The sequence below is a fragment of the Stenella coeruleoalba genome (assembly GCF_951394435.1).
Source record: "Stenella coeruleoalba genome assembly, chromosome: 3".
Taxonomy (NCBI): Eukaryota; Metazoa; Chordata; class Mammalia; order Artiodactyla; family Delphinidae; genus Stenella; species Stenella coeruleoalba.
In genome coordinates this window covers 35,741,712-35,764,899 of record NC_137148.1, presented here as the reverse complement: position 1 = coordinate 35,764,899, position 23,188 = coordinate 35,741,712, and the positions used below count along the sequence as shown (strand labels likewise).

General features: G+C 42.1%; 2 protein-coding genes and 1 pseudogene across 8 annotated transcripts in view; 1 reads left to right on the top strand and 2 right to left on the bottom strand.

The window, feature by feature from the left end:
- The window catches only part of NIM1K (NIM1 serine/threonine protein kinase), a 70,574-nt gene extending 61,599 nt beyond the window's left edge, over nucleotides 1-8,975 (bottom strand). For both annotated transcript variants that reach the window (XM_079918313.1, XM_079918315.1), the window contains exon 1: nucleotides 8,313-8,975. The gene's annotated coding sequence lies outside the window, so the exon portion shown is untranslated. The remainder of the gene's footprint in view (nucleotides 1-8,312) is intronic.
- A 7,786-nt stretch (nucleotides 8,976-16,761) lies between these two features.
- ZNF131 (zinc finger protein 131) overlaps nucleotides 16,762-23,188 on the bottom strand; it is a 33,034-nt gene continuing 26,607 nt past the window's right edge. For all 5 annotated transcript variants that reach the window (XM_079918195.1, XM_079918196.1, XM_079918194.1 and 2 more), the window contains 2 exons: nucleotides 19,263-19,393; nucleotides 16,762-18,616 (listed from right to left, as the gene is read on the bottom strand). In XM_079918195.1, the coding sequence (XP_079774321.1) occupies nucleotides 17,930-18,616; nucleotides 19,263-19,393 (818 nt within the window). In that variant the 3' untranslated portion in view covers nucleotides 16,762-17,929. The remainder of the gene's footprint in view (nucleotides 18,617-19,262; nucleotides 19,394-23,188) is intronic.
- Nucleotides 21,069-22,694, top strand: LOC307184442 (actin-related protein 2/3 complex subunit 1A-like; annotated as a pseudogene). Its single transcript has one exon. The product of its transcript is annotated as an actin-related protein 2/3 complex subunit 1A-like (transcript).

Sequence of the window (23,188 nt, the reverse complement as noted above, 5' to 3'; positions counted from 1 at the left end):
GCTTGTTATTTATCTTATGGTTGTGGTCTATCTCCCTTATTAATAGCTACTGTTTAATGAGAGCCTACAATAAATAGCGAGTGCTCAGTAAGTAGGGTGAACACAGAATTTGTCACTCAAACCAAGACACTTTTGAGAGTAGAAGGGGGTGCTATTAATAATCACACTGGGACAACAGATGTAATCCAGAGCCTTCTCTGATGAACTGGGACACATGGTCACCCTATCAATCAGTGATGTTGTGGCAGTCACCGTAGGCTGGCTCACTCAACATCTTTATTAACTCTCCCTTCCTTGCCTTCTTCTGCTGTAGGGGCTGGAAAGCCCAGTGTCTCTTCCTCCCTCAGAGCTAGGGCTGTGGGATACTCCTCCAATAACAAGATGAAATATCCAGGTCAGCAGACTATTTTTAAGTGCCTGCCTACTTTAAGCCAGTGGGTAGGAGGTCCTCCCCAAGAGCCACATAGGTACGATTAAATCATCAGCTAGTGGGGCAAGGTAGACACCTAAAACAGATAATTTAAATATAACGTTCAAAGCATTGGGCCAGACATATGTACAGGTAGGGTGGGCACCCAGAGAACACGTGGGGTATGGTCAATGTTCAGGGAAAACTTCCTGAATGAGATGAAACCTGAAAGAATTTGCCCCTGTGATTAAGCAAGTGCTAAGATAAGGAAATGTAGGTCAGGGAAACAGAAAGTGAAATGGGGGTTGTTTTTTTTTTAATGGCCATTGAATGTGAGGCAATGTAAAGAGTAGGAAAATCTGTACCTCACTGTCTGCTACAAGAACTAGTGCTGTTGATTATGTCCAAAGGGTATTTGTCTAAACTAGAAGTTCAGAAAAGTTTAAAAGGTTTTTTAAAAAAACTTAATCATAATTAAATATGATGAGTGTATTTTATTAGCCAAGAATGGGAGTAATAGTCTGTATTTGCATCTTAGTCTCTGTTCTGATGGGCAACTTTCACCAATTAATCTAGCATTGAACAAAAAAGGTTTAAGTCACCAAATTTCAACTATCACTGAACATTCCATCAATGAGACAAACAGCTTTAAACCCAGAGTCTACTTACTTAGCACTGCTATATACTAACTTAGCACTGCTATATACTAACCTTTAAAGAAATGTTGCATCCTGTTTCCTATAGCTATTAACTATGTCACCTGTTTTATTGTTTTAAATCTTTTTTACTTTTCTCGGCAGACAGTAGTCACCAAACTACACAGACTAGTTCTCACATGGATGTGATGTGCTATACAGAGAGGGTGACTCTTAAGGAAGCCTGAGTTTAGGCAAGACAGAAGCATTCCTCCTCACCTTCTACATCACCTTCTATATATCTCCATCCAAAACCCACCACCCAGACCACAAGCCTCTGAAGAACTTCTCTGCTTCCCGAGAAGACAGTAATTCTCTAGCACGTGCAACATGACAGAACACAAACCCGCTAACATCAATTTGTCTCAGTGTTACATGGAGTGCTCTCAAGCGGCATGAATCTTCACTGGGGCTGCTCAAGGCTTAATTCCAGAACTCTGGAAACATTGCTAAGTCGACTGCTTCTGGCTACATAGGTCCTGTGTGAGTGAAGCAGACTGGTGACTGTCATGCACTGAGGAAGATCACGTCAGATCTCCCAGGAGATCAAAGCAGCCTCAGCTTTCAGGATGTGTCTGCACACAGAAGCCTTTTCACTGGCTTCCCAGCCTCACTTAATTGCTGAGGTTCCAAGGAAAAAATCAAAATATCAGATCCACATTCCATGTGGTCTCTGCCGTGCGGGTGGGGAGACCCACACCTCCATGCTTAATGGTCCCACTGAGTCCCACCCCACCACTTCCATTCTGGTTGTCACCCAGCCCTCCCTCTCCTCCTCCATCATCTTTTCATGTGAGTATCCCTTCATTTTGTTCTGATCCACACTTTTCAGATGCCATCTCCAGATTCTTCAGATGCCAGAATGCTTTCAATGTCTAGCGAAAGATAAGACCTGTCTTAAAGGTAACTGAGTCTTCTCGAATTCATGACAGGAAGACCTCTTTACACCTGTTCCAAACCCAAAGGGTCCAGGAGGAAGAGCTGGCTTCCCAGTCAGTTAGTACTTATGAAGAACCTAATTTGCAAGGCTCTGTGTTAGGGCCAATACAGGAAGCAAATACACCACACAGAAGAATATTGAACAGTCAAGCTTAGACTATAAAGACAAGTGGAAAAAGCAACATTAAAACTGTATGTACAATATGCCTTTTTTTTTTCAACTACCAAGAAACAACCCTTGGAATGTTAACCATGGCCATCTCTCTAGTTGGGATTATAGATGGTAGTAGAGACAGAATTAAAGATAATTATTTCTTTCATTTTAACATTTGTTTCTGTACTTCTGACAAGAATACTAGGGACATTGATATTTATTGTATGCCAGGCACCGTTCTAAGAGCTTTACATGAATCAACTCATTTAATTCTCGCAATTATCCTAGAAGGTAGGTACCATTATTATAGGCCCCCAAAATTGAGGTACAAAGAGGTAAAATAATGTGCCCGAGGTCACACTGTAGGTGAGTCACAGAGCCAGGATTCAAACTCAGCAAGCTATTCCAGAATTAGACTTAACCCCCACTTCTTTTTTTTTTGCGGTACGCGGGCCTCTCACCGTTGTGGCCTCCCCTGACACGGAGCACAGGCTCCGGAAGCGCAGGTCCAGCAGCCATGGCTCACAGGCCCAGCTGCTCCACGGCATGTGGGATCCTCCCAGGCCGGGGCACGAACCGGTGTCCCCTGCATCGGCAGGTGGACCCTCAACCACTGCGCCACCAGGGAAGCCCAACCCTTACTTCTTGCTGCCTCTGGAATATGTACTATTTTAGAATATATACTTTATGTATGAATATAATATGTCTTACAGTAAAGAACTATAATATTTCTTTATTTCTTTATACTAAAGAAAAGAAGATTAAGAAATGAAAAGAAAAAGAAATATAAGACAAGGTAGCCAAGCAGAGAGAGGAGACAAGGTGAAAGAATAATGGTTTAGAAAGGAGTCAGGAGAAATGACTCCACACTTAACATCTCAGGATTGGTTTCCTCCACTGTAAAATGTGAAGGTGAACAAGTCTATATTCTAGAGAGATATTTTACTCTGCAGGTTACCAATAGTTGACATGAAAGGTCATGAAACCTGCACCATCATTTTAGGCTTGGCCTTCACGTCATTGATTAGTCTGTAGCAAATTTGCTGTCTTTGTGCTTAGATTAACATCTTCCAACCAATATGTACCGTAACGCAGATGCCCAAAGAGTACCAAAACTATTAGTAGAGCTAAGGATATGGTACTATATGAATGAGAGTAGAGATCGGTTTTTAAAAGACCAAAAGTGGTGAGAAAAGAGGAACTGGTCTGGCAGCATGCATGATTCCAAAGGGCAGCACCCAATTTATTCAAAGCTAAAAATCCTGAGTTGATACAATTAACAATAATCAATACATGACAAGGAAAAGAAACCAATAAAATGGAATAATTTCCCAAGTATGCCTACATTAGTAATTCCCCATAATTGCAGGACATGAGTTTCCCGGCTCTACCAAGTATCTGAACATAATCCATAGAAAGTGAATCCATACTTACTGAAATTTCATAAAACAGTGAGAGAGTCCTACAAGGTTCCAAAGAGAAAAAACAGATTTCACGCCAAGAATCAAGCATCAGAATGGCAATGAACTTTCAGAAACACTGGAAGCTGGAAAACAATAAACCAATCTTTGGAAATTCGCAGGAATGAATAGCCAGTCTAGAATCCTAGACCTAGGCAAACCATCAATTAAGTGTGAGAGTGAAATAGACTTTTCCAGACATGCAAGGTCCCCCAAATTTACTTCCTGTACCCTTTCTTAAGAAGCTAGCAAAATGGATGCCCCATAAAATGAAAGCATAAACCAAGAAAGAAGAAAACAAGAGAACAGGGGGAACAGGGAATCAGCACAGAAGGAAGGTAAAGAGAAATCTTGGAATGCCAGTGGGTGTCAGGGCCATCAGAAAACTGGTTCAGACTGGAGAACTGAGGGGTCCATTTTGGAGGGCTGGAGTGGGTCCCAGAAAGAAGGCAATTGGCCGATGCATTTCATTGTGTGGAAAATACCCAGGAGAGGCATTTTAAAGAGCCTCTAGAAGAACTGGCGATAGGTTCTAAAAAGTAAACAAATGAAAAACTATTTTCCTCAAAATAGTTGTAGAGAAAAAGAAATACAACCATAGTTCGCGATTTGGCCCTGCAGGGAACAATAATCACACAGTCATAGCAATGCAAACACAATGTTGATTTAATTAACATTGCGATGCCACTTGTGAGAAGCACGATAGGGCAGGATTTTCCACGGAGAGGTGTGCAAGTCCTTGTCTCCTGCACTCTTCCTCCTCACTGTCCTAGCACAAGACATTAGCCCCTGAATCTTCCTCCCCATTCCCCTGTATAAAATCCAAATTACTCAAATAATGGCTACTAATCCGAAAGAGCCATTTCTCCCTTTTCTATCCTTGACCAACTATTTCTGAAGTTAGCAGAACTTTGGCTGCTCTGGCTAAAGTCCTAGGAAACATTTAGTCCTCCTTCCCTAAGCCTGATGCTCTATGGAGCTCTCCCCTGCCTGGTATTTGTAAATAAAGGGTTATACTAATGGTGCTCTGGCTGATTTTCTTCCACCAACTATGTTGCAGAAATGGAGGAAGGGGAAGTTGGACGGGTGGAGTAAGAGAGCTATATGTTCCCCTATAATAAGAGAAAGTACATAGATTCTGTCTAAAACTGGTAACTCAAGGACCAGTCACATAAGTGAATTATTTGGAAATGGGGAGGTATGTGATCAAACAGCTAAGAGCAGAGTCTCCCAAGGAGGGGGACTGTTGTTTTGTTAGAATCTTTTCACATGCTCTAATTCACAAAATTAGATGAATGCCTTACTTTGATAACAATTTAAGCGATTTTTAAAAGTGAAACCTGCAATTTAAAGTTTAATAATTGCAATTACATAATCAAGTGTGTCTACAAATTATCCCAACTAAATGATCCCAACAAGTGTAAATGTAGAAAGCTTTCTTAGTGGCTTAAGGATTGGGAAGAAGGAGGTCTAGCGAGCAGATGGGAAGGCTGCCTCAGCCCATACTACTGAGGAAGCGGTGACCCAGAGAGATTTTTGGTCCACCACTCAGGCCTCCCAGAGATCCTCTAAGTTGGAGGATTTTGCTAAATAGGATAGTGGGGGCTTTCTGGAAAAGCATCAGATTCTCTGTTCTCCATGGAAGATGAAGAGTAGAGTTCTTTTTAGCTTCCTATTCTCCAACTTGTTTTTCTTTTGTTTTTGTTTTTCTGTGCAACTCTCTTTACACTCAATTTTTTCTTTTTACTCCCTTTCCTTTAATCTGTGAGTTTTCTTCTCACTTAAGACTTTTTCCCTACTGTTTTATTTTTCTCATAATCTTAAATTCTTCCTGCCACTCTACCTTGTCTCTCTTCTCACCTAGATTTTCTCTAAGTCCTACCTGATACTCATGTTCATAGACATGCCAGGTGATTTTAGTTTTCATCTCTTAATTTTCCAAGTAGTTAGCTGAGATGACTTGAGTCTTTAGAACACAACTTGCCCATCCATAAAACTGGTTAATATTCCCCAGTATACTGTATGATAATGGTTGAGCTATCTTTGAAGTTCTTGAGAAAAAAGTAATTTCAGAACTGTGATCTGATTAATTCAAATTGTAGACTATTGTCTTCATAAGAAATCTGAATATTTTCTTCTTTTCTTGAAATTTATAACTTCAATTCTAGAGAACTTTTTCTAGAATGACCATAGGAAGTGACAACCATAGAACGAGACTAATTTTATAAACAGTTTGTCCTTTCAACAACTGAAAGAAAATCAGCCAATGAATTAAGGCTCTTTAGTCCCTAGAGAAATACTGTAATGAGATTCAAAGAATGCAGTTGGATTTTACATTATATTTTAATTTTTAAGTTTCTTAAAATGGAACTAGATACTTGGCTGAAAACATTAACCTACTAGGAGAAATTCTTTTTTTTTTTTTTTTAACTGTAAGTCTAGGGGCTTTCAAATTTCCCAGTCATATGCTATCCATATGTAAATTTAATTTATAGGATTCAATGCTCAGGAATTGTGAATGTGTAAAATATTATGGTCCTTTAAAGACATCAACACTTACTAATAAAATTATTTGAATGGGACCATTGCTCCGCCCAAATTAAGCCTTTTTAACTGAAAACCTAAGGCCAAACCAAGAGCATAAAGGGCTCTATGGCCTATCTGTAGTTATTACTGGGAAATTGAGATTTCACACAAAACTGTCTTTATTTTAAATGCAGTGTTATTAGAAAAAAAGCACACACCTCAAACTAAATATCAATCCACACTTTTTTCCTAGCACAGAATGAGGCCTCTCTGAAGGTTTTTACAGGCTTACCACTTAACAGTGGTCAAGCCAAAAATAAACCTACCAGGACTTTACTAGGCAATTCAACAGCACACAAAACACCAGTCCGTGGAGAGCTGGACTTAGCTTTTTCCCTATTAGCCTCTTTCTGGGCCTCCCACTCACATTCCCCCCTCTTCTAATTAGAAAGCTAATTAGGATTCCAAATTTAACGCTTAATGGGGAGAGAGATCTGGTCACAGGCCAGGATTCCTTTAGCATCAAACACTCTCCTCGGCCTCCGTCCTTAGTGCAGAGAGCTGTGGGAAGGGAGCTGGGCCAGCGGGACTGATTGGCTGGAGGGCAGTGTTTACTCTCAGTTGTCTGAGAGGGAAGATCTGTTTCACAAATTGCACGCTCTGAAAAGGTAAAATTAAACAACAACGACATGCCTTGGGCTTTTAGTACTTTAAAGAAACAAGTATCTTACAGGCTCGATTATTATTACCATGGTAACATGAGGCGACGTGGGGAGATCTCCTCAAGAACAGTTCCTGGATCCAGCCAGGCAGCCTCTCAACAGTGCCGGGCGACTTCTTCAGTTACCATGGCAACCAAAATTAGAAGTGCTTTTGCAACACTAACAGAAACCATCTTTTGAAGCTCTTCTGTGAATCAAATTGAATACTGATGATGCAAACTTGAGTGATACATATTTTTCAAACATTAAAAAATCCTATCGCCATGAACAAATACTCGTTTTAGATTCCCCTTTGCAATCTTGACTTAACTTGGAATCGATTTTTCGGTCTGGTTTTGTTTGTTTCCCTTTTGGATTCCCGCGGCCTCGAGTGCAAAGGCGATTTGTTTAACTTCCAAACTTGTCTGAAATTGCACGGGTGAGAGCTTAGAATGTGGTTCCTTCGCTCTCGGTTTGAAACGGGGTGAGGAATGGGGTGGGGGAGGGTGGGTCTAACAGAGAGCCCTCTTGTCTAATAAAGTCGGGAGGACGAAAACGGGGAGGGGTTGAGGAGACAGGCCGGGAGGGACGGCGGAGGAGGGAGAGAGAGAAAGGAAGAAAAAAAGTGCAGAGGGCTGAACCTCCGCTACCCTTATTAGGGCTAGGAGCACCTTTATCTGTTGCCTGGACCTCTCCGTCCGCTCCGGTATTGTGTGAGGCACACAAAGCTGATCGGAGACGGCATTTTAAAGACCCTGTTGCGATCCTCTCCGGGTCGCATCGCCCAATCCTCGAGCTCCTAATATTCCTGAAGGGACCTCAGGGAAGAGGAGACAGGTTCTTCCTTACTTGTACAGTCTTCCAAAAGGAGCGTTTTTCTTTAGGGCGCGTCGTGGCGTGGGTGGTGGTGGAGGGTTCCTTCCTCTGGGCCACAGCCGTTCACTGTCAGTTCCCTCCACTGCCCACTGCCAGCCGGGGTCACGCAGGTCCCCGGCCCTCGATACAAACTCTCGAGCTCTGGGCTTGCGCCCGGGAGCGCTGGTGGCGCGCAGCTGGTGTGCGCGGGGCGAGGCTCAGGGCGCGCCCCCAGACACGGGTGCCCGCACCAAGCCGGGACTCCGGGACACAGGCGCACACGCACCCCGGGCGCACGCCCCCGGGCACGGGCCCCATGCGCCGGCACACCCCGGTCTCCGCCTCCAACGCGCTTTCCTCCCAGGAGCGCTGGGCCTGGGAGGGGGAGCCCCTAAAAAGCACCTAACCTTCTCCTAACCCCAAGTCGCCCACCCCCGCCAGGAGCTGTGTCTTTCTTTCCCCTCGGGTCACGGGGAGGAGAGGCGTCCCTCCTCAGCACCCAGGTCGGCAGCCTGGCGGAGGAAGGGGCTGCCGGGTGGGGTGCTGGCTGCGAGCCCCGCAGCCCTCGCTTACCTTGGTGGCGAGCTCCTCTCGCGGAGTCGGCTGCGCGGCGCCCGGCCAGGCGCTCCCGGTGGTTGGCGCGGGCGCGGGCGGTGCGTGTGTGTCGGGGCGCCGCGGCCGCGCTGTAGGCTCCCGGAGCTGTCAGGGGTGGCCGACCTGACGGACGGCGGCCGCGGCAAACCCCGCCCACCGGCCCGGCCCGGGCTCCTCCGAGGGGACCCAGTCGCCCCGCAGCGTTTCCCGAAGGACCAATCCGGAGCGGGGGGCTGGCCCGGCGGAGGGGGGGAAGGGGAGGCCCGCGGGGTACCGGGACGCGGGCCTGGACTTCGTAGGTCGGTTTCTATGGCAGCCAGGCGGGAGGGGCTGGAGGGAGTGGGGCGCGCGGCGCGGGGACACCCGTCGCAGACACTCGAGGAGGGGGTTTGGCCCTGCCGCAGAGAGGACGCCTCCTAGAGCACGGATGCGAAGTGGCCACACAGCCGAAAGAGGGTTGACACAGCTCCCAACTCACGCTTCGTACTGAGCCGCTCCAGCCTCTGGATAAAAAAGGTTTCCGTGTCCTTGGGAGACAGCGACCCAGTAATCTTCCTAACAGAACGGGGTTTTCTAGCAAACCAGAGTGACGGCTCCTTCAGGTGAGTCTGGCAGGGTTTAGGCTCTGCAGAAATAAGCGCTAATGCCACCCTCAGCGTGGAGTCCTTGCATATATTAGGCCCTGTTCCTTTGGTGCCACTTAGGCAGTGGACCCCTAACTTCCTGTGTACTCCGCAGCTATGACTCTCTGGCTAATGATAGGTGCCAAATATTTTTCCAGTCTACAAACAAGGAGGGAATGCGATTCACCGAATACTGAAGCATAGAGTTGATTTATTGAAGTTCAAGTCCTTCATTTTACAGAGGAGGAAATCGAAGTCGGAGAGGTCAATTAACTTAACAAGGGCCACACAGCTAGTTAATGGCAGAGCCATGATTAGGAGCCCTAAGTCACAGCTCAGTGAACACTCTTTCCTCCTCCTCCTGTTGCGGCATCCTCAATTCATGATTACCAGGGTGTATTTACAAAATCGAAAGAGCTGAGGAGAAAAATAACCTAAGTTTAAAACCCTTTTATGGTAGAAATTAGGGTATCCAAAGATTCCTTTTTTCACTACTTGCCAGGAACTGTGACACTTTCACAAAGAGTAACCGATTAAATCCTCACAATAACCTTTTTAGTTAGGTGCTCTTATTACCATCCCTGTTTTGATAGATGAGGAAACTGAGGCCCAGAAACGTTATTTGACTTGCTCAAGGTCACACGAGTCTGCAGCTCTTCCTTACTACCCTCTGCTGCCTCTTTGTATGATGATTAAAGGGGCCAGAACAGGAAAGACAAGAAATAAAACCTTGGACAGCTCCACAGACTGACCATTGAGATTGGCAGGAAAACCAAGAGAACCTAGAATAATTGCTTCCTTGTTTTGTAAGAGTGGTCATCTACCTGTGTAGGATAAAGGTTCTCTGTGAGGAAAGTGTGACTTTAAAGGGAGGACTTCTCCTCAAAAGACAAAAGGACTTTTTTTAAAAGGAGTAATCTTAATACATGCCGTCAGTCTCTCTAAAACAATAAAATACAGGATAAATCATTGCATATTTTTAAAATATAAAATACTCCTTGAATCCTACAACATGACAATACACAGAGCAGGATTTCATAAAGAAACTGCCTAGATACCAAGAGCCTCAAACTCCCAACCTGACATGTACTCTGTCATAGGCCCTCCCACCATGTACGGACCCGTACAGCACCAGAGGGCGAAGCCGATGCTTGATTCTAGAGAATTAAGAGGTTACTGAAAACTTTAGGCTATCATAGAAAAGGAAAACTTAAAACTCAGCATCAGAAACCACTTCTCTTAAAGTCCATTGGCCAGACTCCATTCCAGGAGCCCCCTATACCCCAATTTCTCTTGCAGACATGCTGCTAGGGCCTGCTCCCTTTCAAATCATAAACCCTTCCTTCATGCCTTCCCTTCCCTTGGGAGTCCCGGGATACCCAGCCATACAGGGCTGACCTCATGGTTCAATTCCCTTCATTTGAAAAACGTGTTGTTTTTCTCCTAGAAAGGGCCATTCAACAATAGGTTGATTACAATGTAACAGTAATATATAGAGGTTAAAATGTCTTGTTTTGAATAGTATGGGGAAATATTTTCAACATGTTAAGTGAAAGCAAAAGTTGCAAAACAGAATGACAGAAATCTGTGATATATATAACTAGAAGGAACTACACCGGACATTGGAAATGTTTTTGGTTATGTGGCAGAATCTCAGGTGATTTAAACGATCTTAATACTTTCCAGTGTTGTTTGCATTTTCTACAATGGGTGTATATGTCAGAGAAAAATTTTAATGTCAGAAAAATATTATTTTCCAAAAGAATTGATGAAACTGTAAGACCTGTAAAGACAGTATAGACAGTTTCATGTTATTGCAGAGCTCATTAAAATTTAGTTTGCTAAACCCTGCTCCCTTGTGTTAGCGGAAAAGAAGTCAAAAACATTCTTAGGAACAACTGACTCTAATGCAGGAGGTCCTTGTTCTATACTTTGAGTAACATTGACAGTGGCTAAAAGTTTAGATTCTTGAGTCATAAAGCTACACCTTGACTCGTAGCTCTGTTACTTACTACTTATATGACACTCTGGTTTCAAGCACCTAGTCTGTTTCCTCACCTGTAATCTGGGAGTTGTGAGAATTGAGACAACGTTTCTGGAAAACAGTAAACTAGGTTTTCTTAATCTGGAGTCCATGGGCTCAGGTGGTAGTCAGGAGGACCCCCCACTGACAATGTATCTGTCTACTCCTTTCATCACAGTCTCTAAGTAGCTGGGGCCCAAATGTCTAATAAATGCCTAATAAATGGTAGCTATTATTTTTATTTCAGGTTTTGAGGGACCGTTCCACCTTTAGTGCTGTTCTAGGGCATATAGGGACATTCTACTCTTATTTTCTGGTCATTAAGTTACCTGATACATAGCATCCCTGTTGAATGGGAACCTGGGCTATTCATGGGGTTTTCCTACCTCCACTCTCCTTCCTCTCTCCTGGTAGGGATATTTGACATATCTTGGGAGCCGACACAGAGCAAAAGTTTTCTAAGACTGCATATTGCTGTAGAGTTGAACCTGTAACTCAAAAGGTATATCCTGTTCCAGGAAAATTTGTTTTATTTATGCTGTTAAGGTTCTGTGTGCTACCCGAGTCTGAGACTTCATGTCTTACAGACACTTCAGAAACATTCTCAGACAATATCTCTTTGAATATGATCCCTGTCCCATGTTTATCTTCCTTTCAGGTTTTCCAGTTGAACATTATGTGTGTCAGACCCCCTCATTCTAGCTCATGCCTTTTTTCATATTTTCCAGATTTTTACCTTCTTTCAGATTCTGGGTAATTTCTTCAGCTCTGTCTTCTATTTCACAAATTCTCTCTGTGCTGTAATTAATCAGCTGTTTAATCTGCACACTGACTTTATAAGCCTTGACAATGCAAATATAATTAGCAAATCAAATTGAATCACTGACAATTAGTATTTATTAAAATCCCTTTTTCCTTAATTTTATAGGAACCTTTAAAGGACTAGTAGTAAAGAAACATTTATCTGAGGTTTATCCATGTATCCTGCTTCCCTTCTTATTTCTGTTATATTCGAGCAAAATTAAACCAAAAGAATTAAAACTAGCAGGGCAATTCTGTTTTTAAAAGTTCTCTCTCTCTTGTGCATATGTATATGGACAGATATTCGTGTAATGTTAACAATAGTTATTTCTGATTAATGGGTCTTGGAGTAGTTTTTAACTTATTTTTCTAATATAGGTGAATCTTCTACTTGAGCAAGTATAAGTTAACAACAACAACAAAGTAGAAAAAAAGGTTGTAAATTTCAGCAGCTGAGTGAGGTGCCACTACTCCTTCTGCCGGTCAGCTTAAATTCTATTGATATACTGCATACTTTAATTCACTTTAGACTTCCCTGCCTCATCATTTAGTCATTAATGTTCAATATTGAGCTTTCTTTCTAAAGGTAAAGTACAACAGAGAAAAGAGAGAGAGGTGGGAGGGAGGGGGGAGAGAAAAAACCCCTAATTGTGATCTTGAGATATTTTCATATAAAAAGTTTTCATTATAAAAGTAATTTTCATTAAAAAATTTGAGTTGCTGAGATTCCCTATAGTAGCAACTATACTCCAAAATTTTGACTATGTAGCCAAGTATAGCGATAAGTGCGATATTTTCTTATAATCAGCACTTGGGTATTATTTACAGTTGGACAGTGAACAGATGAAGGCTTTGGGCCCATTGATCCTGTAGTGAAATTATCTCATGAAAAGTTGTCAGAATCAAATAGTTACTTTTGTTTGATTTTTGTCTTTAGTTTTTCATAAGCACCATTTCAACTGGACTAGGGTTCTAAACCCCTATTATTCCCTCCATAGTGTTTCATAGCTGTATCTAATTGATAACTATTATTTCAGAGGACACAGTTACTGCTCTAATATGGGTGGTCTACCAAACTCCCAACCAGTTAATGATCTAGCTCTTCTTAGGTGAATTCATACATTGACATTTGCTCCTCAGCAGATAATTAGCTATTGTTTTGTCTCTAAAGTATATTTGAGTTACCCAGTGGAAGCAAAATTATTCAATTATTGTGATTTTCCAGTTTCTAATTTCTTATTCTCTAACATTTCATGTCTTTGTGGCATTTTCATTTCAGAAACATTATAAAGGTAATTCATTACTGAGAATACGTAGAACGCTCTTAAAACAAAAAAATCCAAGACTGTTGTCTTAGTCCAGTCCATTACGTGAATAGTAAACATGAACAACAAGTAACAAGATATTTTGAGTAGCACCTGACTACGCTACAAAAAAAGAAGAGACCCTCAAAACAAGTTAGTGCCACTGGCTAGTCATTTGTGCTTCCTTTAAGTACTCTGTGTCAGCCATTCTCCAGGTGTGGTTCCAGGACTAAACCCAGTGTATTACCTGGGAAGGTTAGGAATGCAAATTCTTGGGTCCTTACCCAGACCAATCGAATTGTGCGTTTTAACAAAATGCTGATGCACGCTGTTGTTGCAGAACCATTGCCTAGATGGTGTGGTCTCAAGGCAAGGAGACTGGCAAGGAGCTACCAAAAGGCAATTTGCTCCATGTGTTTTGCCACCTTTTCTCATCTCCTGTTCCCCCACCCCAACCCCATCAAGGGCTGATGTAAATTACAAAAGGAAAATGGGTGTTTGACTTATGCTCTGTGCAATCCAATATCGTCAGCCACAAACAGATCTCATACAGAGGTAACTGTATTTTAGTGATCAAGGGTGTAGTCTGTGGAGTCTAACTCCCTGGTTTCAAATATTGGCTCCACTTTCTACCAGGTATTTCTCATCTCCTCCTCTTAGTTTCCTCTATTTGTAAAATGATAGCTAATAATGTTAATTACCTCATGAGGTCGTTGAGATGATTAAAGTGCTTGGCATATAATAAGTGATTCATAAATGACGCTATTGTTACAAGATTTTTCTCTCCTAGGCTGTATTTTGGTACAAATATCAAGGTGGGCATCACTTCAGTTTTATGTGTCATATTTAGTGTCGTATTAGGTTGTGGGAAAGTTGAGGAGAAAAAAATTATGAATTCACATGCTGCCTTCCTACGTACCATGTCAACAGAATTAACGAAGTAACATTTATAGAACATGTAGTAGTTTTAAGATATTCTGTAAATTCAGCATACATTTATGATAATGACAGCCTCTACATTTATGGTTTTAAAGCAATACACTTCTAGGCCTCCAAATATAATGGATCTCAGTAATTGGTGGTGATAGTTTTAATTCCTTCTGCTTCTCACTTGAATCCTTTATGACAAATTCTTTAAGAGCCATGGCACAGCTCAGCACATTACACATGAAAAACATTCAGCTTAGGTTTCTCTCTCCTGATATAACAAACACAGTGGTTAGTGTTAATAAATTCAAAGCTATTATGTTACCTCCAACAAAATCAGGCTAAACTTTTAAGAGGTCATTTACTTGTAATTTTACATGACAGTTATAAAACTGTTTCCATGTGAACACTTTAAAGACCATTTGTTTGGTCTTTAATTGTTCATTTGTTCGTTTAGAACAATCAACCCATGTTGAAGATGTGCGTTAAAATCCACTTGATTTACTGGTTGACACTTTATCTACATCTAGGCCTCAGTCAATACTGTTTGCTTATTCAAAGTATAAAGTGGGTAATTAGAAGACTCTCATGGACTTCTTTAATCTTGAAATATTACTTCAAAACTGAATGTAGTTGGAGAAGCACTTACCTTTCCATGAAAATATTTCTACTTTCAATAGTAGGATGAGGATGGCAGCCTTTTTAAATGGTAAGACTGTAAGATCCTTCTGTTTTTGTACATATCCAAAAGATTTCTAGATTTTAAATGTATTGACATGAGGGTTCAGTTAGTTTTCCTTTGAATCTCAGATGATACATACGGTATAATAAAAAAGTATGTATTCAGTCTTTGTCCCTGGTTCCTGGCACTAAGCTCCTAGAACCCTGGCAATTTCCTGAGTTACGTCTTTTGTTATTCCTAACAAGCCCATACCTGAGTTTATGTAATGAGGTGACTTTAGGCTCTGGTCACCAGAGGAATCAACCATATGAATCAGAGGGCTAGAACTATCAGCCTCACCCCCAAGATCTCCAGGGAAGTAGGAGGGGCTGGAGAGAGTTCAATAATCAATGGCCAATAACTTAATCATGTCTAGGTAATGAAACTTAAGTAAACAATGTTAAAGGAGCATCTGGGTAAACACACCCATGTGCTGGGAGGGTGCAGCACCAGGACAGGACAGGGAAGTGCTGTACACTTCTCCCCCCACTTTGCCCTATGCATGTCCTTCCTCCCATCTGTTCCTGGTTTGTATCCTTTATAACAAAACCACACTCCTAAGTACAGTGCTTTCCTGAATTCTGGGTCATTCTAGCACATTATTGAACCTGGGAAGGGGTGGGAACACCTAATTTGTAGTTGGCCAGGCAGAAGTGTGGGTACCCTGGGGACTCTATTGTCGGCTGGTGTCTGAAGTGGGGGCAATCTTGTGGTACTTCTAACTTCTGGAATCTACGTTAACTCTTGGTACTGTCAGAATTGAAGGAAACCCAGTTGGTGTCAGATAATCAAAGAACTGCTGTTGAACAGTGGAGTAGGGGAGATAGAAGAGGCTCTCCTATCATTCTCCAGTGCTCTTGGGATTCCTATGATGACCAATGTCTGGCACTACTGCCCAGGTGTCACACTGTAGACCTAGCTAAAAACTCCAGTAGGAGTAAAGTGAGAGGAACAAAATACCCAGTTCAGTACTTCAATATACATCATGGTTTTTAATAGCTGTTACTGTAAAATGCTTTATGAACTGCCAAGTCCTAGTCAACCTAAGGTTTACCACCAGTGGGTAGCTTTCTCTCTTCTGCAATCAAATTTACTGGCATTTGGAGCACGCTGATACAGCCTTCACTTTTGGGAAAAGTAAAGTGAACTATACCTGTCCCTCAAACCTGTTCTGAAAGGCCTTGCCAAACCTAAAAACTCAAATGATAATTTTAATGCTTTGCTGTGCCTTTGTCCCTGATCTCTACCTTGTGGTCAGGGCTCTAGAAAGATTATGTTTAAAAATAAACCTTGTTTCATACCTTGGCTTAAGGGCACAGCATGAGCTATTTTCAGCATTCAAAATTCACTAGATACTAACTAATAATTTATATACTTGAGACCACTGTTATGTCAGGAATGTAAACATTTCTTTAAACTACAACTAACTCAGGAACGTGGACATCTTAAGGCAAACTGAAAAATTCAATATGATATAATTCTATCATTAGTATTTTCTGACTTCAAAAAAAGAAAAAATATATATATATATAAATAAAAATATAAGCTTTGTAGCAGATACCCAACTGCCAAAGAGAACAGACTTGGAAATGTTCATACACTTTGATCCTAAAATAAAAACCACCTTCTAATTCCTATTATCTTTAAATCCATGACTTCTCCAGTTGTGTGAAGCCATCCTCTTCAGTAATTTCATAAATGTGATACCATTTAACATCAGCATTACTAAAAGTCATGTTGAATTGATCTTTTAAATTTAACACACTAGTAAGTGGAGAAAGTATTTTTAAAATAGGCTGTACTAAAATCCCATTGGCTATTGTTCTCCACCATACAGAAGAGCAAATATCAACCTCTTCCTCCTTCCTTTCTTTTGAACTGATTTTTGGGGACTGGAGATGTTTACTGAGAATTTTATATCTCAATTCGTGTTATCAGTCATGTTAATACAGATGAGAAGACATCTCTGACCACGAACCAACTTCCACACTGGTAAGGTGAAAAAAGAGTCATGAACACATAATTTTAAAGTTTACTTTAAAAATGTAAATATCTCCCAATATTTAACAGGTAAAGAAAATAGCATATTGGTGTATGTGGTTGTTATATTTTATTTTCCAAGTAATACTGATTAAAAATATTTACACACCTACTTTTAAGTCCACAGTTTAGCACTCTTATTTGTATGGCTTTAAAAGTTATAGCACAAGATCTTTACATTAAGGATTGGGGAAAAAGATTCATTCAAAACAAAGCCTAATATATTATATACATGTTTTTTCTCTGTACTTTTAAATACATTAATTTTTAAGTGATGCTCATCTTTTTTTTCATCTGGTGGTAAAATACTAGTGCAACTTTTCATCAAAATAAAGTTTACCACAGATATAAGTGAATTTTCCCAATTGAAAATGGCCCTTCAGCCGCCACTGAATGAAATTTCTCAATCTAACTGAAGTGAAAAAGAACCGGTAGCTGTCACTGTAAGGAAAATACCGAGTGCTATAGCATGACCTACATTGCTCCTTGCAACACAAACTCTGAAAGACCCAGAGGCGCTTTACAGAAGTTTAGTTGAATTTGAAAAGGCACATGGGTGTGGTTGGTTTTTAAACATTCTAGAAATTTGCCGCCACCACCACCGTTTCTGTTGCAGAGATGACATCTGTGACTGTCAGGGTAGACAAGAGTGTTGTTCAAGCTAAAGAAAGCCAGAAGCCAAAATTTAACTGCACAGTAACAATGCACTTTTCTTCATGCAGCCTTGTGTTTCCTATATATTCAAATATTCTAACATGCATTAGAATACATAAACTTGTATTCTAATGATTTTATGTTTGATTTTACAATATGGGGGAAAAAAAACTTGAGGAAGGACATGACTGGGCAAAGAGAGAAGGGAGAACCCTTACCACAATGAAAATAGATACATTCGTACCCAACTATATAATAAGAATATAATCCATTTCAGTTTTCCAGAAATATACTTCTCAAAGCTTCCCATTCACCTATGGGAAAGATCCCTCCTCTGTGGCATCAAGTGGGGGAAAATCAGTTTGTTTCAATAGAAACAGTTCAACACAACAGGAAAGAGCTTAACTTTGGTCCACATGTCTGTTAGCTTAAGGACAGTCACACTGCCCATCATCAGTTCAAAAACTCAACACATAAATTTAAAAATATATTCATTTGTTATTTCATTCTAAAACTGGCATAGGTGTTCTGTTCTCATTTTCTGACTTTTCAGCTTGGGAATCCACTGTTGATTTGGTCTCTAAACCCTCAGCATCTTCGTGATCTTCTCTGGCCGCCTCAGCAGCATCTGCTTGGGTAGTCTCTCTCTCCTCTTGGTTCATGATTTCAGGGGTCACTTGATCCAAGTCTGCTTCTAGAAGCTCAGTTTGTACTTCCATTGGCATCTGATTTACCCGTTCAACGTGCAGCTCCTCTACATGTACTTCGGTACCTTCTTCAGTCTGAATTCGACCCACTTCTAGATAACTTACCTGGACCTGTTCTGGAAGCTCGTTCATATGTGAATCGTGCACTTGGCTGTCCTGGAGCAGATCTGGGTGGACCTGTTCCACAGTCACTTGTGCCGAATCCACTTGAACCTGAAGCAATGGTAACACGTGCACCTTCCCAACTTGTTCTATAATAGTCATTGATGTCACAGGTTCAGTTTGCACACGTGTTTCTACTGAAAGAACTTCTTCAGTTACTAGACGCTCTGAAATATTATGAGCATCACTGAGATGCCTCCTTAATTCATTTCCTTGCATAAACCACAAGTCACACAAAGTACAATGGTTGGGTTTATCTCCAGTGTGTATTACCAAGTGATCTTTGAACTGGTCCCAGCTGTTAAACACACTATTACAGACCTGAAATAACCAAACATTTGGTATTAACACTTATATTCAAACTGAAGGAAATATGGATGCATTTATTCTCTATAAGAAAAAAGTTGAAGATTTTTCTGAAAATGTTATAAATATGACATGTGTAACATAGTCTAAGGGAATTTCATAATTCTTTTGTTTATTTGATCTTTTACCTGATTAGCTAACAACTTAAATCCTTTTGGGGAAACATTTTAATATTGCCTATATTAAAGGACTATAAAGTAACACTATTATAATTTCTTCCGTGATATCAACATTAAGAACAATTTCACCATGTGGGATAAATACACACTAATCGTGGAAGAGCCGCCAATTATAGCTGGTCTGCCTCCTCCACCCCACTCCTGAATTCTAATGATTGTTCTATGGTTAAGAATAACCATAGTCTCAGACTATGTTACTTAGGACATAGTTTTATTGACATTGGTATCATCTAGGGTTGGATAAAAACAACAACTACTACTATTACTATTCCCCCTTATGAAAGCAGGACAATGATGTTCTTTACTCTCATTTCTTTCTAAAGTTGTCAGCTCTATACCTTTGCTCTAGGTCTGTCACCCTTCACCTCTAATGATTTCAAACGCAGACTCCTTTGCTAAGGACGGAATACACCCACACATACCTGACATTCATAAAGCTTCTTTCTTCCCTTTTTTGCCCCCACTCCAGTTTGGCATGCAGTCAGGTGACATTTGAGGGTGCTATTTCTAGCAAATCGTTCATGACAATTTGGACATTCAAAAGGTTTTTCACCTGTTAGAATAGAAAAAAAATCATATTGACAAATTAAGAAAAACAGAAAATGCAAAAAGTTTTTTCTTTTTGGTTAATTCTAATAGCACCTTCTTGAAAGAAGGATCAGAATTTATAACTCAGATGTTTCCACCACATCCAAAAGACTATTCTAAGAGGTGGAAATAGTAAGTTTTTAATGATTCTTGTGATTATATCTGTGCTCTGGCAAAGAAATAAAATTTGGATCTGAATATTGTTCCATGTTTTTGCATTTCTTAAAAAATTGTATATTTTCCCTTAGATAAAAATCAAGGTCAATTTCCTTTTTGGGGACATGCACCCCTCTCCATTCCACAAGCATTTTTTGAGCAATTATTGTGTTGCCAGGCCACGTGCCAGGTAATGAAGATAAACTGTCCTTGTTTTTAAAAACTTCATATCATAGGCCAGAGTATTTCAGGAAGGTGAAATACATGAACATAAACAAATGCAATGCACCACAGAAGGCCTGTTACAGAGAAGAGGGCAATGGGAAATGGGACTGCAGCAGTACAGAGGAGGAGAGTGATGAATTCTGCCTGGAATGGAATGAGTGAAGGACAGGAAAGAAGTAGGTTATTCTAGGCAGAGGCACAGAAGTGTAAAACAGCATGGCAGGTGAGGGGTAAGGAGGGAGGTGTCATACTGACTCCCAGATCTCTGGCTTAGAATACCAACCAGAATAAAGAACAGAGAAGTCCCAGTAGGTTTGGAGTGGGATGTGCTAGGGAAGATTATAAATTCATTTTTGAGTCAGTGAGTCTGAGGTACTCAAAGCAAAGTGGAAAATCTGGTAGACAGTTACATAGACAAATCTGGAGCTAAACAGAGGGTGGACTGACATACAGATACAGAATCCAATAAAACATCCAGTTAAAACAGCAGGTAGACGAAGCAAGCAAAGAAAACAAAAAGAATAGCCAAAAGTAGAAGGAAAGAACACTGAGGAAAATTAAGAAAGAAATTTCAGGAAGATGAGGTAATAAACAGCGCCTAAGTGAACAGAAAGATCAGGTAGGATAACAACAGGGGATTGGAATAACTCTAGCAAGAACACTGTGAGTGGTATGGCGGAATCAGAAGCCACACTACAGTGGGATAAGGGAGCATGAGTGAGGCAAGTTAATGGAAACTGTCAGTACAGAAATTCTTTCAAGAAGGCTTGGAAGTAAAGAGGAGACATGGCTAGAAGGGGACATGTCAATAAGAGGTTCTCTAAGCCAGAAGAGAGTCATTACTTATTTGCTGAAGGAGAAGGAGAGAGTAGTAGGAATGACAGATGAAACATGGTCTTGGAGGAGACATCAAGGTGTGGGATTCAGGATTGGCCTTGAAGAAAAGGGAAATATCTTTCTCTGTAATAAAACAGAAGGAGACAACGAGGAACCACATAGTTTACAACACAGCTAGGTTGGGGGTAGGAAGTCAGACAAACATGTCACCTGCTGGGGTGGGGTGTGGGCAGAGGTCTTGAGTGCTGCACTGAAGGTCTAGAATGCCAATTAGGAAAGGAAAGATATAAATCAGACACGAAAAGGCCTAACTTAAGGTCTGATAAGAATTTTTTCCAGCAGTGCTCAGCAGGGAGCAGAAGTAAATGACTGCAATAATTAGTTCCAGGATGTAGGGTTCAAAAGCCAAAGGGAGCAGGGCCTCGGTCCTCCGCCCGCACCTGCTGGAGCCTGTTCGCGTTGACTGACCAGAGTCAGCGAATTCAACGCTCCGAGCCCGTTCGGACGGCCCCGACCCCCAGCTTTCTGTCCTTTGAAGGCACTAAGAATAATGTCCCTGCGTCAGTTTTTTACTAGAGCCAATCACCTGTCATGCCTGGAACAGGGATCGTACCCAGATTGCCCTTAGCCCCAAAAACCACTAAGTCCACATCTATGAGAAGAACGGGAGCCAGTGGGTGAAAGCTCATGAACTCAAGGAGCACAGCAGACACATCACAGGTATCGACTGGGCTCCCAAGAGTGACCGCGTCGTCACTTGTGGGCCTGACCGCAATGCCTACGTGTGGAATCAGAAAGATGGTGTCTGGAAGCCGACCCTTGGTGATCCTGAGAATTAACCGTGCAGCCACTTTTGTCAAGTGGTCCCCGCTACAGAACAAATTTGCTGTGGGCAGCGGAGCACGACTCATTTCTGTTTGTTACTTTGAGTCCGAAAATGACCGGTGGGTAAGCAAGCACAGTAAAAAACCCATTCGCTCCATGGTCCTCAGCTTGGATTGGCATCCCAACAACGTCTTGCTGGCAGCAGGATCGTGTGATTTCAAAGGCAGAGTGTTTTTTGCCTACATTAAAGAAGTGGATGAGAAGCCAGCCAGTACGTCCTGGGGCAGCAAGATGCCTTTTGGTCAGCTGATGTCAGAGTTTGGTGGCAGTGGCACTGGCGGCTGGGTGCACGGGGTCAGCTTCTCCGCCAGCGGGAGCCGCCTGGCCTGGGTCAGCCACGACAGCACCGTGTCCGTTGCTGATGCCTCAAAAGTGTGCAGGTCTCAACTCTGAAGACAGAGTTCCTGCCCCTCCTGAGTGTGCGCTTCGTCTCGGAAAACAGCGTCGTGGCCGCCGGCCGTGACTGCTGCCCCATGCTCTTTAGCTGCGCCGACCGCGGCTGCTTGACCTTCGTCTCCAAGCTAGACATCCCGAAACAGAGCATCCAACGCAACATGTCGGCCATGGAGCGCTTCCGCAACATTGGCAGGCGGGCCAAAACCGAGGACAGCAACACGGCCCTGGAGACGCTGCACCAGAACAGCATCACTCAAGTGTCTATTTATGAGGTGGACAAGCAAGATTGTCGCAAATTTTGCACTACTGGCATCGATGGAGCCATGACCATTTGGGATGTCAAGACCTTAGAGTCTTCTATCCAGGGCCTTCGGATAATGTGAAGCTGAGCGAGCCTCCCAGATCCAGCATGAGGACGGACAGGCTGCGCCGGGCAGCTGCGCCATTTGCATCATGGGTAGGAGAGCCGGCCGCCAGGAAACACTGAAGACACATATGGTGCAAACCTTGTTGTGTGTTTTGTTTGAGGATAATTGGTGAAAGCGTTGGTTTTTTAAAGGCAGCAGTGATTTGGGTTTTGTTTTGCTATTTCATTCCATTCTTTTTTTTTTTTTTGCGGTAGGCGGGCCTCTCACTGTTGTGGCCTCTCCCGTTGCGGAGCACAGGCTCCGGACGCGCAGGCTCAGCAGCCATGGCTCACGGGCCCAGCTGCTCCGCGGCATGTGGGATTTTCCCGGACCGGGGCACGAACCCATGTCCCCTGCATCGGCAGGCGGACTCTCAACCACTGCGCCACCAGGGAAGCCCTCATTTCATTCTTGACCAAAGCTTCTCTTTAAGTAGTTTATTATGGAAAATTGTCACACTAACTTAAGGAAGGGGGGGGGAGGTATGTAAATTGTCCGCTAAAAAATTAAATAAAAATACTGAATGGGGGGGGAAGCCAAAGGGAATATGCTTAGAGTACAAGAAAAAGTGACTCAAGATATATACAATGAGGACAAGATAACGTCAGAAACGGGGCAATAAACTAGGTGGAAAGGGGTATGGAAAGACAGGAAGTCTAAATGAGGTAGACTCCCACAGTCAAAGTAAGGAAAGCAGTGAGAATTCAAGAGACAGGATGATGCTTGTAGAGAACAGGACTAAGATTTCAGAGGTGGAACCTCAGTGATGATCTGGTCCTAGACATGACCCTCATACTCACGTGGAACAGACAGAGTCAAGTAACTCTGAGCTGTGCTTTATCCCTGACAAAACA